At 41.6% G+C, this 18,976-nt stretch overlaps 1 protein-coding gene across 1 annotated transcript in view; it reads left to right on the top strand.

Annotated features, from left to right (window-relative positions):
• The window catches only part of LOC139464899 (deleted in lung and esophageal cancer protein 1-like), a 45,035-nt gene that overhangs the window by 22,766 nt on the left and 3,293 nt on the right, over positions 1 to 18,976 (top strand). The window contains exons 23-36 of the mRNA XM_071246478.1: positions 292 to 422; positions 1,516 to 1,689; positions 2,604 to 2,677; positions 3,957 to 4,108; positions 4,570 to 4,676; positions 7,927 to 7,997; positions 9,114 to 9,245; positions 9,551 to 9,753; positions 11,295 to 11,417; positions 12,715 to 12,806; positions 13,947 to 14,022; positions 16,262 to 16,450; positions 17,598 to 17,735; positions 18,672 to 18,825. Coding sequence (XP_071102579.1) covers positions 292 to 422; positions 1,516 to 1,689; positions 2,604 to 2,677; positions 3,957 to 4,108; positions 4,570 to 4,676; positions 7,927 to 7,997; positions 9,114 to 9,245; positions 9,551 to 9,753; positions 11,295 to 11,417; positions 12,715 to 12,806; positions 13,947 to 14,022; positions 16,262 to 16,450; positions 17,598 to 17,735; positions 18,672 to 18,825 — 1,816 coding nt within the window. The remainder of the gene's footprint in view (positions 1 to 291; positions 423 to 1,515; positions 1,690 to 2,603; positions 2,678 to 3,956; positions 4,109 to 4,569; positions 4,677 to 7,926; positions 7,998 to 9,113; positions 9,246 to 9,550; positions 9,754 to 11,294; positions 11,418 to 12,714; positions 12,807 to 13,946; positions 14,023 to 16,261; positions 16,451 to 17,597; positions 17,736 to 18,671; positions 18,826 to 18,976) is intronic.

The raw sequence follows: 18,976 nt of genomic DNA, 5'->3' as shown, positions 1-18,976 counted from the left end.
AGGTCTTTGCCGTGATGAACTAACACATTAACCACTGGGCTACCCGACTGCTCCAGTTCCTGTCAAGAGTAGGGGCAGCTAAATAGGCTGTCTGTCCACTCATGCATGCATAACTCCTGGGAATAATTCTTTTCCTAAATGGTAACTAATGCTCATCACTGAAGAAAAATATTCACTCTTACCAAGTCGAAACAGCTGCCAAAAAAAACATTATCTCCCCATTTGTTTAGCATTCTGAATTTAGAATTGCTCTCTCACACCACAAAAGACACTAACCTTTTTTTTCAACAGGGTATATTTTCCGACGTGCGCTTCCCAGTGTACGTCGATGGCATGGAGCTGCCGCAGGTGTTCAGTGTGTCCTGTGATGTCAGGGGGATGTCGGTCAAGTTCACTGCATCAGAAGATGGAGAGATCAAAAGGTAGATATAATGAGATGTCCACAATGTGAGAGTCGGGAGACTGACGTGGGCAATACATGACATCAGTCTGGAATACTGTGACATCACAATACAATGGATGATGTCATATGTTCAATGACAACTGAGTCCTAGCATGCATAAATAATAATGAGCGACGTCAAAGTTTTTCTGATACGTATGAATAGTAAGAGGCGACTAACGGAATCGGGTGGTCAAAATCACTGACTTGGTTGGTGCATGTCATCGAATCCCAATTGCGTGGGTTGATGCTCGTCATGTAAATCACTGGATTGTCTGGTCCAGATTTGATTACATAAAGACTGCCGTCATATAGCTTGAATATTGCCGAGTGCTTCATTAGACAATGTTATTTCAACAGTTGAAATGTTGACATGTTTGAGGTATGCTTTTTGAAAGGGAATCGACACCTCTATGGTCAAAGTTTTTGATTTGTGTGTCTACTTTCATTTTTAGTATACATTTTGAAGCAAGTGTAACTGTTGGGGCTGTGGATGCATGCCATAGAAACAATTACTTTATTGGTGAGATATTTTTTATCCCCTGCTATGAAGTGGAAGGTGGATATATGAATGGGTGCTGTCTGTGCGTCCGTTCGTGTGTCCGTCCATCATGTTTCGTTTCCGGAGCAGAACTCAAAAACCATGAGAGATAACTGCCTTTTGATAGTTTGGGATTTTTTTCAGAAATTATTTTTCGAATTCAATGGCAACGACTTTGACTTAGACTGAAAATCGGCGATTGTGCTCATTTCCGGAACAGATCTTGAAGACAAAAAATTTTCTTCACCAAACTTTGCATATAAATACATCTAATTGTAAACTGGTGCCTTTTGATAGTCCGGGATTTTAAAAAAATAAAAAATTTGAGTTTCCATGGCAACGTCTTTGACTTGGACTGAAAATGGCAGCAGTGCTCATTTCCGGAGCAGATCTTGAAAACCGTACAATAACCTTGCACACAACCATGTCATATTGGCAGGGTTTATGAGTATTCATTCTTGTTGAGTGTAGCAAAAGACCAACTTGAGGCCTCACTTGTGTTTTAAGTCAACACTTAATGTCTTATGTTTCAGCGATCAGCTTATACTGCACTTTGGTCAAGCTGTAGAGTTGGGTAGCTCCCCTCACAGATACCTGTTCATGCAGAATATGACAGCCATTAATGCTCCCTACACTGTCAATGTGGACTTCATGTTTGCCAGGCCACCAACACCACCCGAAAAACAGGGGGAGACAACTCCCAAAAGGTGTGTCGCAATTAATATTTGATTTGGTGTAAATTTAAATTACATTCCTTTCACATTTTAGGGGAAGACAACTCAGAAAACTATCTAACACTGGAGGTGTTAATTTGCTATACATATAAATTTGCCTTGATAAAGTAAGAAACTGGCACTATATTTCAGCGGAAGTTAGGATTAGTCTTTGAAAGGCATTTAGAAGTGATACACATATTAGGAAGAGAATTTATGGATGTCAACTTCTTCATTATGAGGAACACAACGTTTTAGAGTACAGTAGAACACAGGTATAATGAACTACAAGGGACCAGAGAAATCTGTTTGTTATATCCGTTGTTCGTTATACACGTTTTTGCTCGGAAACGTCCGCCATCTTGGATAAGACAAAACATAATACACGTAATTGCAGCATTGATTTGTATTAGCAGTGATCATTCAATTGATAACAATTTATAACATTATGTATAAATGCTTTTGTCGATAATTTAAGTCCTGGCTTCCAGTTGTCCATATCTATCAGCACTAATTACTGTTAAGTGTTGGCTTCCATTGACTTTTGCTAATCACCCATCAGCAGCAATTATCTGTTGGCTTCTCTTGTTAAGTTTCCACCTGTTGTTATATTATTACTTTTGTTGTTCTTACATGTACATATATATACCGGGGTATGCTCTCTGCCTCATATCATTCATTCACCTGATGAAGGAGTAAGCATATACTCCGAAACGTTGCGTTCCTCATAATAAAGACGTTGACATCCATAAATTCTCTTCCTTATAAAGTTAGCATTATTTGGCAAATATTCATACAAAGACCCAAACCCCAAATTGTGTTTTCATTACAAATTACAGGGTCTCACTAACAACTTAAAATACTAAAATGTTATTGAAACAGCATTGCCTTCACCTGTTTCCTTGCAGCCGGAGAACACTGTTGGGTCGTACACCCAATCTGGCCGACCCCTTCAGTAAGACATCAGACAAAGCAGAAGCAGGTAATTGCATACATTCATCATCTGAAGTACTCCCACTGTAACTCAACACTATATGTTTTGTTCTCAGTGTGGTAACTAGCCTTTGATCCAAGCTAAAAAAGATGTTTTTGTCCATTACACTACCATGCTGTCCACAATTGGGAACTTTTTTCTGTTTGGCTGATAATTATTATTTTAATTTTTTTTGTTCAACGCCGCACTCAGCAATATTCCAGCAATATGACGGCGGTTTGTAAAGAATTGAGTCTGGACCAGACAATCCAGTGCTTCATATCATGAGCATCGATCGACACAATTGGGATACGATGACGTGCATCAACCAAGTCAGCGATCCTGACCACCCGATCCTGTTAGTCGCCTCTTACGTCAAGCATAATCGCCTGTTACGGCAGGCATGGGTTGCTGCAGACCTATTCAACCCCGGATCTTCACGGGTCTTGGCTGAGAATAGAATGGGAGGGGCATGTGTTAGATTATTGTGCTGAGCGATGTCACTGATTTCTCATCGTTGTCTTCAGTTTTTGTGTGCTAGTGATTTAGTACGCAGTCTGTGAAGTTATCATTGTTGACATGGCTATTTATTGGAACTGACTGCAATATGTTATTGCACTCTTGGAGTTATAAACGTAAGGACCGATGTGCACACTTTGCATAAATCTGCACACTAGTTTTTGTGTTTATACTTCTACAAATACCAAAAAATATTGATGACAAGTTTGTAATTGTGCTACCCATGTGTATTTTGCTATCAATGTGTATTGTGCTATCCATGTGTATTGTGCTAACCATGTGTATTGTGCTATCCATATGTATTGTGCTATCCATGTGTATTGTGCTATCCATGAGTATTGTGCTATTCATATGTATTGTGCTATCCATGTGTATTGTGCTATCAATGTGTATTGTGCAATGCATATGTATTGTGCTATCCATGTGTATTGTGCTATGCATGAGTATTATGCTATTCATTTGTATTGTGCTATGCATGAGTATTGTGCTATTCATGAGTATTGTGCTATCCATGAGTATTGTGCTATGCATGTGTATTGTGCTATCCATGTGTATTGTGCTATTCATGAGTATTGTGCTATCCATGAGTTTTGTGCTATGCATGTGTATTGTGCTATCCATGTGTATTGTGCTATCCATGTGTATTGTGCTAACCATGTGTATTGTGCTATCCTTATGTATTGTGCTATCCATGAGTATCGTGCTATCCATGAGTATTGTGCTATCCATGCATATTGTGCTATCCATGAGTATTGTGCTTGTTATACAGAGTTGAAACGAGCCATGTTGTCCCAGGGCCATGGTGCATCCTTCACGGTTACCCCGGCAACAGGCATCCTGCAGGCCTACGGGACACAGAGGCTGGACGTCACCGCCTACAGCAACATGTGGGGCAGCTACACTGACAAGCTGGTGGTCAAGGTCAGCTGGGGTCGGGGTGGAGCAAGTGGATGTTGATGTTCATCTTTCAGATGGGGTCAGACCCCGTTGGGGTTCCTGGTTAGAATACTCCCCCAGCAAAATATACTGGTCATGAAACGGCCCCAAATGGATCAGGTGTCACACTTGGTGAATTGGTTGACAGTGTCTCCTTGTACCCCAATAGCGTGGATTGATCATCACAAAATCTACCACTGGATTGTCTGGTCCAGATTTGATTATATACAAGTCGCTGTCATAATATGAGTGCGGCTTGAAACAGGCAAAGAAAAAAGAATTGAAAATGTCATTAATACCACAAGCAAAATATTTTTGAGTATTTTGCTTTATTAGCATTGGTTAAACAACAAACAAACAAACAAATCTGATGCCCAATAGTTACTGTTTACCTAGGTCAGGTTTAATGATGGAATGTTGCAGTAATGGTCTCTAAATCTTTTCAGATTGGAGACATGGAGCCAGCAGAGGTACCCCTCACCATGACCGTTGTGGGCTGTCCACTACAGTTTCAGATAACCGCCGCCAAGCCGGACCAGAACCCAGTGGTCAGGTATGGTCAGCAGGAGCCTTTAACTTGTGTAGATGTGTAGTGGACAAGTGTGTGTAGCCTCCTTTGTCCTTTGAGTTATATTCTAATATGATAAATAACCATCTCCATGGTCCAGTGGGTAGAGCGTCTGCCCAGAGATCAGAATTTGGTGGTTCTATACCCGGCCACATGATACCAAAAGTTGTTAAATGTTGGTACTTTTTGTTACCCTGCCTGTGTTCAGCATGATGGAATAAAAGGACTGGTTGGCTCAGAGTGTCTGTGTCTGAGTTGGGTATTCATGTTAAACTGCAGCATGGTATTTCAATGAGACAGCAATATAAAACTGGCAATAGTCTGGACTAGTACAAGCAGCTACAGACACAAGGACACATGCATGAAAGTCAGTAATTTTGACCTTGAAGTTGCCGTTTCACCTCACCTATTCTGGATCACCCTGAACCCATTTGTCACCATAGCACCAGAGTCCGGTAGGGGTGACACAAAGCTGAAAATAGTTGTCCAATCTTCATCATTGTAACAAGTTGCGAGTTCACCAGTATTTGATTTGCCTTGTTGCATACCATCTCAAATACAACTAGGAATGCCTTTTGTTCCCCTATCTTAATAATCAGGAATAAGAAATTCCAGCAAATTGATTTGTTTTAATATATCAAGGTCTTGCTCTGACAAATTTTAAAATTATATCTATGCCAAGCTCATATCTAGAAGAGGCATTCTGATTGGTTGTTGATTTGAAGCACGTGAGCGGCTTGCTACTCTGATATGATGCCTCTCACAATGATGATCTGACAATCCCTTCACACAATTTCTTTTTGTTCAGGTTCAGAACTCATGCATCTGTGTTAGTTCTTTGAAGCTCATGCATCTGTGTTAGTTCTTCGAAGCTCATGTGTCTGTGTTTGTTCTTCGAAGCTCATGTGTCTGTGTTTGTTCTTCGCAGTTCATGCATCTGTGTTTGTTCTTCGCAGTTCATGCATCTGTGTTTGTTCTTCAGAGCACATGTGTCTGTGTTTGTTCTTCGAAGCTCATGTGTCTGTGTTTGTTCTTCACAGCTCATGTCATGTGTCTGTGTTTGTTCTTCGCAGCACATGTGTCTGTGTTTGTTCTTCGCAGCACATGTGTCTGTGTTTGTTCTTCGCAGCACATGTGTCTGTGTTTGTTCTTCGGAGCTCAAGTGTCTGTGTTTGTTCTTCGCAGTTCATGCATCTGTGTTTGTTCTTCAGAGCACATGTGTCTGTGTTTGTTCTTCGAAGCTCATGCATCTGTGTTTGTTCTTCAGAACTCATGCATCTGTGTTTGTTCTTCGAAGCTCATGCATCTGTGTTTGTTCTTCGAAGCTCATGCATCTGTGTTTGTTCTTCAGAGCACATGTGTCTGTGATTGTTCTTCGGAGCTTATGTGTCTGTGTTTGTTCTCCGCAGCACATGTGTCTGTGATTGTTCTTCGGAGCTTATGTGTCTGTGTTTGTTCTTCAGAGCACATGTGTCTGTGTTTGTTCTTCGGAGCTCAAGTGTCTGTGTTTGTTCTTCGCAGTTCATGCATCTGTGTTTGTTCTTCGAAGCTCATGCATCTGTGTTTGTTCTTCAGAGCACATGTGTCTGTGATTGTTCTTCGGAGCTTATGTGTCTGTGTTTGTTCTTCGCAGCACATGTGTCTGTGATTGTTCTTCGGAGCTTATGTGTCTGTGTTTGTTCTTCAGAGCACATGTGTCTGTGTTTGTTCTTCGCGGCACATGTGTCTGTGTTTGTTCTTCGCAGCACATGTGTCTGTGTTTGTTCTTCGCAGCACATGTGTCTGTGTTTGTTCTTCAGAGCACATGTGTCTGTGTTTGTTCTTCGCAGCACATGTGTCTGTGTTTGTTCTTCGGAGCACATGTGTCTGTGTTTGTTCTTCGCAGCACATGTGTCTGTGTTTGTTCTTCGAAGCTCATGTGTCTGTGTTTGTTCTTCGGAGCTCATGCATCTGTGTTTGTTCTTCGAAGCTCATGTGTCTGTGATTGTTCCTCGCAGCACATGTGTCTGTGTTTTTTCTTCGCAGCACATGTGTCTGTGATTGTTCTTTGAAGCTCATGTGTCTGTGTTTGTTCTTCGCAGCTCATGCATCTGTGTTTGTTCTTTGAAGCTCATGTGTCTGTGTTTGTTCTTCAGAGCACATGTGTCTGTGATTGTTCTTCGGAGCTCAAGTGTCTGTGTTTGTTCTTCGCAGCACATGTCATGTGTCTGTGTTTGTTCTTCGAAGCTCATGTGTCTGTGTTTGTATTTCGAAGCACATGTGTCTATGTTTGTTCTTCCGAACTCGGGGCACGGGTGGCCTAATTGTCTAAGGCACCGTGATTCACTGTGCAGAGTTGCATCCCTTGGGCACGCCAGAAACCTATGATTGTGGGTTCGATTCCGGGTTCGCCCCAATTATGTTTCTAGGTTTGTCAGCACCATACCCGTGCTCGTGGGTTTCACCGAAGTCGTAAACACCTGCGACCTGCATCACTGCATTAAGCTGACACGCCGCGATACAACTGTAATACTGTTAAAAGAGGAGTTAGACCCAAATAATTCACCCTTCGGACTTCATGCAGATCTGTGTTTGTTCCTCAGAACTCATGTGTCTGTGATTGTTCTTCAGAACTCATGTGTCTGTGATTGTTCTTCAGAACTCATGTGTCTGTGATTGTTCTTCAGAGCTCATGTGTCTGTGTTTGTTCCTCAGAACTCATGTGTCTGTGATTGTTCTTCAGATCTCATGTGTCTGTGATTGTTCTTCAGAACTCATGTGTCTGTGATTGTTCTTCAGAACTCATGTGTCTGTGTTTGTTCTTCGGAGCTCATGTGTCTGTGTTTGTTCTTCTGAACTCATGTGTCTGTGTTTGCTATTCAAGTTCGGAACTCATGTGTCTGTGCTTTGGAACTCATGTGTCTGTGTTTGCTATTCAGGTTCGGAACTCATTTGTCTGTGTTTGCTATTCAAGTTCGGAACTCATGTGTCTGTACTTTTGAACTCATGTGTCTGTGTTTGCTATTCAGGTTCGGATCTCATTTGTCTGTGTTTGCTATTCAGGTTCGGACCTCATGTGTCTGTACTTTTGAACTCATGTGTCTGTGTTTGCTATTCAGGTTCCGAAGTCATGTGTCTGTGTTTGCTATTCAGGTTCCGAACTCATGTGTCTGTGTTTGCTATTCAGGTTCGGAGCTCATGTGTCTGTGTTTGCTATTCCAGGTTCGGAACTCATGTGTCTGTGTTTGCTATTCAGGTTCGGAACTCATGTATCGGGTGTGGCTGCTGTGAACAGGGGGATGAGGATCAACAACAACAGTCCCCACGGTCAGTATGGTTACCATGACAGCAACAATCTAGAGACAGCTCTAAGTAATGTCTCTATGTGGCTGAGTGTGTCGTACTGAGACATCAAAGTCAAAGGTGACTGGAGAATGTTCCATATTGACTTGCAAGTGTTCAATGTTGACTGACTGACACCATTGTCGCTGTCCGATATCCATATTGATTTGCTAGTGTTCAATGTTGACTGACTGACCCATTGTTGCTGTCCGATATCCATATTGACTTGCAAGTGTTCAATGTTGACTGACTGACCCATTGTTGCTGTCCGATATCCATATTGACTTGCAAGTGTTCAATGTTGACTGACTGACCCATTGTCGCTGTCCGATATCCATGTTGACTTGCAAGTGTTCAATGTTGACTGACTGACCCATTGTCGCTGTCCGATATCCGTGTTGACTTGCAAGTGTTCAATGTTGACTGACTGACCCAGTGTCACTGTCAGATATCCGTGTTGACTGGCTAGTGTTCGATGTTGACTGACTGACCAAGTGTCACTGTCAGATATCCATGTTGACTGGCTAGTGTTCCATGTTGACTGACTGACCCAGTGTCACTGTCCGATATCCGTGTTGACTGGCTAGTGTTCAATGTTGACTGACACTTCCCAGTGTCACTGTCAGATATCCGTGTTGACTGGCTAGTGTTCCATGTTGACTGACTGACCCAGTGTCACTGTCAGATATCCGTGTTGACTGGCTAGTGTTCCATGTTGACTGACTGACCCAGTGTCACTGTCAGATATCCGTGTTGACTGGCCAGTGTTCGATGTTGACTGACACTTCCCAGTGTCACTGTCAGATATCCATGTTGACTGGCTAGTGTTCCATGTTGGCTGACTGACCCAGTGTCACTGTCAGATATCCGTGTTGACTGGCTAGTGTTCCATTTTGACTGACTGACCCAGTGTCACTGTCAGATATCCGTGTTGACTGGCTAGTGTTCGATGTTGACTGACACTTCCCAGTGTCACTGTCAGATATCCGTGTTGACTGGCTAGTGTTCGATGTTGACTGACTGACCCAGTGTCACTGTCAGATATCCGTGTTGACTGGCAACAGTTTCATATTGACTGACCCTTTTCATTCTCACTGTCAGATATCCGTGTTGACTGGCGCGAGTTCTGCATCGAAGCTCAGGATGACCAGCTTCTGGACCTCAACGTGTGTTACGGTCGACCCTTCCCACCAAGGGATGAAAATGGAGAGGAGATTCCACCAAGAGAAGATGGTAAGACTTAAAACTGTTTGAGCTGCTCTACTGCAGTGTACTGCCATGAATAACTTTTTCTATTTTTTTTCTATTTTTTAAATATTTCATTTGTATGTAATGAAAAAAACAAAATATGGTAAATATCTGCTGTTTCCTAGTCTTGGTAATTCATGTTATTGTTTCTATGTGAACAGAACAACAACCCAGTTGCTGAAGAACATCTGGTGCATGTGTACATAGATTTGTATAAAATACATCACGGAAATTCAACTTCGTTCGACCATCTTTTGATAAGCTCCATGCTGTACCTCCTCCTGTTACAGAACCCCTCCCCCTTAAGCGAGCGCCGACCGAGCTGATCCCCAACTCCCCCGATACTACCCCCACCACGAGCCGCCAGACCACCTGGACCGTGGAGAGTCTTCTGTCTGTCGTCGAGGAGCCACTCAAAGTTGTCTCCCTTTGTCTGGCGACTCACAGTGGCAAACAGTCCACACAACCCTTCCAGATCATCCCAAATCAACTGGTATGTGGAGCTTCTTCTAGGATTCCAACCTAAGTGCCCTTGACAGGCAAATTGGGAGGAACAAAATTATAGTTTGGTTTCAATTTCATAATTTACAAGTTCTTGTTTTCTTAAGTTCATATGGATTTAAAAATTGCAATCAATGCAATAATGTAAATTAAAATCTAAACCTCTTTTTCGTTCCTTATTCCTCTTATCAGTGAAATACAAGTCACCTCGTCAAAGCTACAACATAGGTTGGGAGTATTATCATAAATTCGGAAACTTTTAATTCCACTTTGAGATTTGTAACAGACATTTGCTGCAGACTTGGGCTGAATATCGGCCTCTGAGCAGGTCCAGATTAATTCCTGGTGCATCTGACGTCAGAATTGATCGGTTTCTGGGGTCTGTTGTAGGCATTTTCCCTGCATGAATAGTCAGTGTTTTGTCTTAAATGATAAAATTCAGTAAGTAACAGATTAAACCTTACTGTATTTCCTGGCTGAACAAGTCATGATCACAAGCCGGATAATGAAGAGGGTGTTGCCAATGGAGAATAGATTAAAGCGCTGCTGGAAATAATTGTGTGATGTTCATGTACAGCTGTATAGTGTTTATCATGGGGTCAATCTGAATTTAAGTCCTATAATTCCAAAGCGACAAAACCCTTTTCACAATCATAAATCTCTGCCAAAAGCAGAGTTCATTGTACGATTACGACCCTATCAAACAGTGATGACACCAGGTGTTAGCAAAAAGGCCATTGTAAATTCATTATAAGATTTTAGTCATGTTAGTTAGTTTATGTATACATTTGCCGTGAGTTTGTTCGAAATAAAATATGAAATAACAATTCCTCCCACCTCACATTTAAAAGGAAAATGGCTGAAAATCTGATCCTTATTGTATAGTGGCCCGATACACAGTATATGCAACAGCAATAGCATATACAGTATAACATGGATATCACGAACTACAAGGGACCGGAGAAATCAGTCTGTTATACATGTTGTTCGTAATGTACGTTTTCGCTCGGAAACATCCGCCATCTTGGCTAAAACAAAACACAATACACATACACGTTTATACATGTTTCCTCCCGCATCTCCGGTGATTCAGTTAAAAAGTTTGTTTTACAGACAAGATTAGTCCAATTACATTGGACAGGTAAGAGTAACATAATGTAAGTTTAACAAGGTTGAATCGTCACCAGTGATTGAGTGATTTGCCGTGATTGTGTTGATTCGCCACTGATTGCATGCAGCCAGTTGCCAGTGACACTTGACAATGAGTGAGATTTCTCAGTTCGCTATACACATCACTAATTAGTGGGAGATGGGCTTGTCGGTGATCAGATATCAGTTCGCTATATACACCGTAGAGAGTTCATTATGTACGTAAATTTTATATGATAATATATAGGAGATGAATCAGGGATTTTTTAAGTTTGTTGTATCCGTTTGTTCGCTCTATCCATGTTTGTTATATCTGTGTTGTACCGTATAATGCTTCTGTCAGAATGTCATCCAGATGAAGTGAGATGTGTTTTGTTTGGTCAGGTTGTTCCAGCCTATGGTCACTGCCAAGTGACCGCTCAGTTCACGCCACTCCCCCCATCGGAGGTCAGCCAGGACATGGAGTGCCAGGGCTTTGCTGTAGGCTACTTGAGTGTCGACGGAAAGGTAAGCCAGGTGTAGCTTGTGATGTCACATACACAGGAGAGGTAGATAACTTCTGTATTGGAACCGTCATGGTTATTTCAGTTAATGATATCTGAGAACCTAGATGTCCAGGTATCTGGATATCTGAGAAGCTGGATATACAGGTATCTAGATATATGAGTATCTAGATATATGTGTATCTGGATATCGAGTACCTGGATAGATGGATATATGAATATATGGATATTGCAGTATCTGGATATCTGAGTAGCTGGATATATGAGTATCTGGATATCCAAGTATCTGGATATCTGAGGAGTGTGATATCCAAGTAGCAGGATATCTGTATATCTGGATATCCAAGTGTCTGAATATATTAATATATATGGATATCTGAGTATCTGGTATCTGAGTATTTGGATATCTGAGTGTGAGGATATCCGAGTACCTGGGTATATGAGTGTATGGCTTGCCAAGTGTCTGGATATATGAATATCTGGTTATCTGGATATCTGGATATCTGAGTATTTGGATATCTGAGTGTGAGGATATCCGAGTGTCTGGATGAATGAGTAGCTGTGTATCCGAGTATCTTGATATCGGAGCAGCTGGATATCCAAGCAACTGGATATCTGAGTATCTGGTATCCGAGTGTCAGGATATCTGAGTGTCTAGATAAATGAGTAGCTGTATACCCGAGTAGCTGCATATCCGAGTGTCTGGATATCGGAGTCTTCCTGGAGGTACATACAAGGATCCAGAGGGGGGATGCAGGGAGCACACTCCCATGTTTTAAGCATACTGAACATTTATACATGAAGAACTTTGTAGGTGATCAGAGATATCAATAGTGTAAATAGTATTACAACACTGTAACTAATTCGTTTATACGTGAACAAAATTACAGGACTACCCAACTTGAATCATGAAATTGTAAAGGGCTCCTGCTTGAGGTAGCATTCACACGTTTTATCAGTATCATTGCCTTATAAGACAAGGGGGGCGGTCAGGTAGCCTAGCGGTTAAAGCATTCGCTTGTCACGCCGAAGACCCAGGTTCGAATCCCGACATGGGTACAATGTGTGAAGCCCATTTCTGGTGTCCCCCGCCGTGATATTGCTGGAATATTGCTAAAAGCGGCGTAAAACCATACTAACTCACTCACTATAAGACAAGGTTGGTTATATGTTATTAAAATATATTCCAATTTTCTGAAACAATTTTGTGCAACATTCTTCTTATAAATGTTCCTTAAAAGTTTGTTTTTAATTTGCTAAACACACCATTAAGATTGTTTACTTCATGTTGGTTATCTCAGGCTCGCGGCAATGACAGCCGAATCTACCGCCCCGAGGCCTTTGATGCCGCTACAACTCGTCTGGACATGACCGCCCACCTGAAGCCGGCCCTGTGAGTTGAACCACAGACACATATTGTCATACTGATACAAGTCACTGTACATTGCACAAGCGCCTGACATTAATGTGATTTCTGCTTAGGGAAACCAGATAGGATACTGCTTATCTGTGACTTAGAGTCTGTTAAAAAAATATTGTCAAGCTATGATTGTTGTAACTGCCAAACTTATGTAGACTTTAAAAACACATACACGCACATGCACATGCACATCACATACACAAACAGAGATGCATGTCGCACATACACACATGCACGTGGCATAAACACACATATGCACATCACACACACACATATATGTACATATCACACACATATGCACATCACACACTTATGCACATCACACACATACACACACACATGCACTTCTCACACACAGATATACACATTCAATTCAATTCAATTCTTTATTGTATGAAAGGCCACAGGCCCATATACAACGGAGTTACATAACATATTTTATAAAATACAACGTCAAGGTAACAATTCACTTCGTAACAAAAAAGCATTATGTATGTACAAAGCCAGTTGATGTTGTGTTATAAGATCCTTGCAAGACAGTAATGAAGACAATCTTTTAGCATTAAAATGAGATAGAGACCACTTCGGTAAGTACTTGTCTCTTAGATTTTCGTATATAGGGCAAATAAACATGAAATGGTATTCATCTTCGACAACAATGTCACAAAATGGGCATAATCGTATCGATTTTTCAATAGATGAAAATCTCCCTGTGTTAATTTTTAGATCGTTCAGGCCAAGTCTGAAATGAATAAGGGTGTTACGAGAATTCCTGTACCGTAAATTTGATAAATAGGATTCTGGTTCAAGCAATGACTTGAATTGGCGATAAGTATCATATCTTGAACTTTCATAAATATCTGAATGCCATTTCTGATGAAACATGTCAATGGCACGCATGCGAATGTACTTAATGAAAGCATTTGCATTACCAATTGTCTGGGACAGCCAAATGAAACCAAAGCCATATGTAAAAATGAGCATTGATCCACGCAATTGGGATACGATGACATGCATCAACAAAGTCAGCGAGCCTTCAGGGGTACAAAATGTATGCATTTCCATACAACTAAAACAATAATGATAAATGGTTGCCCGCATTTCTTCCACCAGGCTGAGCATTGAGTACACGGAGGATGAAGGGATGAGGTACCGGTCAGCGATGAGTGACCTCCTGCAGGATGGGCAGGTAACGGAGCCAGTCAATACCTTCACTCACGCTTGTCATAGAGATTTTCAGTAGAAGTTTCACTGTCAATACTAACAGGCTGGTTCTCCTGTCATTTCAGGTGTGGAGTGTTGTACTTCATTGGTAGCTATAGTCTGGAAGGTAATTCAAGGTACCGACGTTTACTACAATATCTGAAAAACTGTTGGACCTACTCCAGTCAAAGTTGGTATGAGATTATTAAACAGTCATACATAACTGGATATTACATTTAAAGACAATCGGTGCATGAATAAAAAATCTGTCTGTTTAGCTATCACTATATTTCATCAACAACCAGACCTGTTCGTCACGGGTGGAACGAGCATTCATTGAAACAGCCATCTGCATAATGCTACCCCTGCGTCACAGGGTCATATGACACAGTTGAACCAATCAACTCAACACCGTTTTCGCACGTGCGTGATTCCCGTGCACCCTTTCGAGTTGAGTTGATTTTTTATTCATGCACCGATTGTCTTTAAATGTAATATCCAGTTATGTATGACTGTTTAACAATGTCATACCAACTTTGACTGGAGTAGGTCCAATAGTTTTTCAGATATTGTAGTAAATGTCGGTACCTTAAATTACCTTCCAAACTATACATCATGTGTCTAAACTCTGGAAACATCATGCAAATGTAATAATGTTATCATGTGTATGAGTCAGGATAAGTATAAATGATAAAATACATTTTGAAACTCACAGCATAGAAAATAAGTGACAATGTTACCAAAGCAGATAAGTTTAATGAATATTTAAAAAAATCACATTTAAGATTTACACATATCATGAGGTGAAACCACAGTCTGTTTACGATGACATATACTTGTGCCAAAGCACACAAAGATATGTAGCAAAGTTGTTTAAGTGTGATTTATCACAGTGACAATCTCATTAAAATCAGATCTTAGTTCTCGCTACCGCAAAACAAAGATCTGAGGACATCCCATTACGGGTCACGTCAGACCGACCTTGCGCGAACTTTGAGCGACCAATGGAATGACCAATCAGAAGGCAGCTTTCTCGTGCTTTACGGCACAAATTTCAAATTGGCGACTACGCTTCGAAGCATATTTTGACAAATTCTCGATTACAAATTTGAAACCTGAACAAAAAAACATTCTGGAATGACTAATAGATGGTCTAGATGGTAATGATTCAGGTGTTAAACCCGTAACTATCGTTCGGAATACCCCATGTTAAAGTTTTCGAGATTGCATGATTAGAAATCAAATCCGACTGTCACTTTCATAATCTGGAAAGCGACGCACTGATTGGTCGGATGAAAGGTCGTTCTGACGTGATCCCTAATGGGATGTCTTCAGATCTTTGTTTAGCGGTAGCGAGAACTAAGATCTGATTTTAATGAGATTGTCACAGTGATAGATTTGTGTGCCAAAGACCCTGAAGAATTCATGGGTCAAAAATTAATCTGATTGGAAAATGTGTGGTGGTCACCCTGCTATTTAGGTCTTACGACTAATATGGATGATTTACCATATTCGTTGTAATAAGTGCCTAAGGCTCTCTCAAAATTAGAATATAACTTTGGTGAGAAAAAAAAACAGAGTTGAAAGATTGTAAATTTCGTGGTTTATGCTGACAGCCTGAAATGATACAAAAAGAAAAGTCTGTGTGTATTATGCATGACAGATATATTTTCCAGAATTTAACTGCCCATAATTAAGGGTGCATATAACACACGAGTGTGTATTATACACGAATAAATAAGTTTACATTGATCAATCGGAAGGGGTGTTAGCCAATATATTGTTCACAAGCCAATATATTAGCAAATATCGCCGTAGGCTCTTATTAGAACAGGGTGCTTACTACGTCGAATACGGTAATAAAATATTGACAGACTAAGGCTAATAACCTAACTAATAAAGCCTTAAAAATGACCGCTGGCAGCCTTGAAATAGCCTTGAATGTAAGTGTTCCATATCTGTATGAACCTCGCATAGGAGCAGGACGGTTGGGTAGCCTAGTGGTTAAAGTGTTCGCTCGTCAGGCTGAAGGTCCGGGTTTGATTCCCACATGGGTACAATGTATGAACCCATTTCTGGTGTCCCCCACCATGATATTGCTGGAATATTGCTAAAAGCGGCGTAAAACCAGACTCACTAAGTCAATTGTATAGGACCCCAGGACCCCCTTAATCTCAAACACTGTTGAATACCATGTTTCCTGATCCTTATCTTCATCCCAACAGACGATGCCGGAGGTACTGAGGGTGTGCAGCACCATGCTGTCCAACAACACCGAGACCCCTCTCATCTTCCGACTTAAGGTCAACACGCCCTTCCTGTTGGTGGACCTGAACCCAGCAACCAATCAGATGAGAGCTTCCGTAGCCATGGAAACAGGCTTCCACACCCTTCGTCCTCAACACAACCTGCTGGTGAGACAGTTATTTTGTTTGTTTTTTGTTTAATACAATACTGGGATATTCTAGCCATGTAAGGGCAGCCTGAAACTAATCAAGTCTGAACAGTCCAGTGATTGATATTATGAGCAACGACCCAAACCATCAGGGTATGGTGACACACAATCAGACAAGTCAAAGAGCCTGAACGTGATCCATTTTTCATTTTCTACGACAAGGATAGGTTTTGTAATTGTAACTGGCATCCCCACATGGATTGTGAGGAAGTATATCAAGTAACGCCTCACAACGTATGTTTGTTTGTTTGTTGTTTAACGCCGCACTCAGCAATATACCAGCTGTATGATGGCAGTCTGTAAATAATCGAGTCTGAACCAGACAATCCCGTGGGTTTCACCAAAGTAGTAAATATAAAGCCAAGCATCTTCCCGAGGCAAGAGTTTCCACCAGCCTTTTTATCAAGTCTTTTCCTGTGCAAAATATGATTGGACTATCGCACATATCGATAGTCCAATCAGAGAACTTTTCACAAAATTAACATCCATGACTGGTACATCTTTGTATGAAGGGATTTATCGCTGCCTGTCTTTGTTGACATGAATATGTCTTTTTCATCTTATAAAACCCCCTACAAATTCTTTTGTGCCACAAGTCAAATAGTGAATGTTTTCGTTATCTGATCAACCAGTTCATCGCCTATGGAAGTCTTCATCTTTGTGAAGCTATTCAAGATAAGAACAGCGATATGATTGGATATTGTGTTTTCATTACAAGTGGCACAACTCGTGATCTACGCGAGGTGGCGGAAGGGTCAAGCCAAGAATTGTGTCCTTGATGTGGCAAGGGTAGAAATGAGGCCTTGATATAGGTTAGTGGACATGCTTGCCTCGGGGAGATGGCAGCCAACCTATCTTCAGGCTTTCCTCCGACACCAAGCTGACACTTGATATGACTGAAAATACTGTTCAACAGTGTTAAACACAACTCACTCACTCACTCACTCACTCACTCACTCACTCACTCACTCACTCACTCACTCACTCACTCACTAGTGCTGTAGCTCATTGTTATTTGTTCTTTTAGCTTTTGACATCTCGGCCTTTTGGTACATTTTGATATGATGCATGTAAGGTTTCTATAAGCACAGTTATCTCCCCTGCAGGTGAAGGTGGCGTTCCAGACGTCCACACAGCTGCTGGATACGTATGGCTATGTGGACGGTGACGACGTTCAGCAGTCAGGTCGCAAACTGGAGATACAGGACGACCTGATCATCGAGTTCAACAACACCACCATACAGGTCAGTTGAAACATACAGCTCATTGTCCACCTAAACACTGCCTGATATGCGACCGTCTCCGTGGTCTAGTGGTAGAGCGTCTGCCCGGAGAGCGGAAATTCCGGTGTTCGATCCCCGGCCGCGTCATACCAAAAGACGTTATAAGATGGAACATGTTGTTACCTTGTCTGGTGCTCGGCATTTATGGGCTAAAACAAGAACTTGTCGGGTCAAAGTCAGTATACTGTGTCTGAGTGGGGTATTCAAGTTAAACTATGGCATGGTATCTCAGTTGGCTAGTACTATAAAACAGCATCAGTCCCGACTAGTACAAGCATCCACACACACACACACACACACACACACACACACACACACACACACACACACACACACACACACACACACACACACACACACACACACACACACACACACACATGCATGCATGTCACTGTATAAGTGCAATAATCTTGGACACAATGTTTAACCCCATTTCACCTTACCTCACTGACATGCACTCTCAGGTCCTTTAACACCATACAGGTCGGCTGAAACACACAGCTCATTGACCACCTGAACTCTGCCTGACAATCACCCAATCTTTGTATGTTTTTACATGACAACATAATTGTTCGGCATTAAGGGGCTAAAACAAGGACTGGTTGGCTTGGAGTCAGTATACTGTGTCTGAGTGGGGTATTCATGTTTAGCTGCGGCATGGTATCTCAGTGTGCTAACTGTAAATCGGCATCAGTCCGGACTAGTACAAGCAGCCACACAAACACGCAGTCGCTATATAAGTGACATCACTGTATAACTGTTGGATTCTGATATTCCCAAATTGAAATCTTTACCCCATCCCTGAACATTTATAATTTTTCTATGTATGCTTTCTTTTTATGAGAGAATACATGGTTCTGTCAATGAGACTGATTCTAGTGTTATGTGTTGAAGCGAGTGCCACTGGAGGCCACACTGGCCATCCCGGAGATTGAGCTGTCGAAGCAGTCGCTGGACTTCGGCACGTGCCTGGTGGGACAGGAGAGGGTCCTGGAGTTCTTCATCACCAACCACACATCCTCCCACAGCTTCTGGACTGCAACCATCGGTCAGTAGCACCCAAATGGCTACTCAGGGACCAGTTATTTGTTGTTGTTGTTGTTTTCCATCTTCCCGAGGCAAGGGAGTTAACTGACTATAAAAATCCAGTTTCCACCCTTGCCGAACCTTATGGATTCAATCGTAGCGCCACCAGTGGC

This window comes from Haliotis cracherodii, unplaced genomic scaffold (assembly GCF_022045235.1).
Source record: "Haliotis cracherodii isolate W230 unplaced genomic scaffold, xgHalCrac1.p SCAF_17, whole genome shotgun sequence".
NCBI lineage: Eukaryota > Metazoa > Mollusca > Gastropoda > Lepetellida > Haliotidae > Haliotis > Haliotis cracherodii.
Note: the sequence above shows the minus strand (reverse complement) of the source record. Positions and strands in the feature narration are given on the sequence as shown.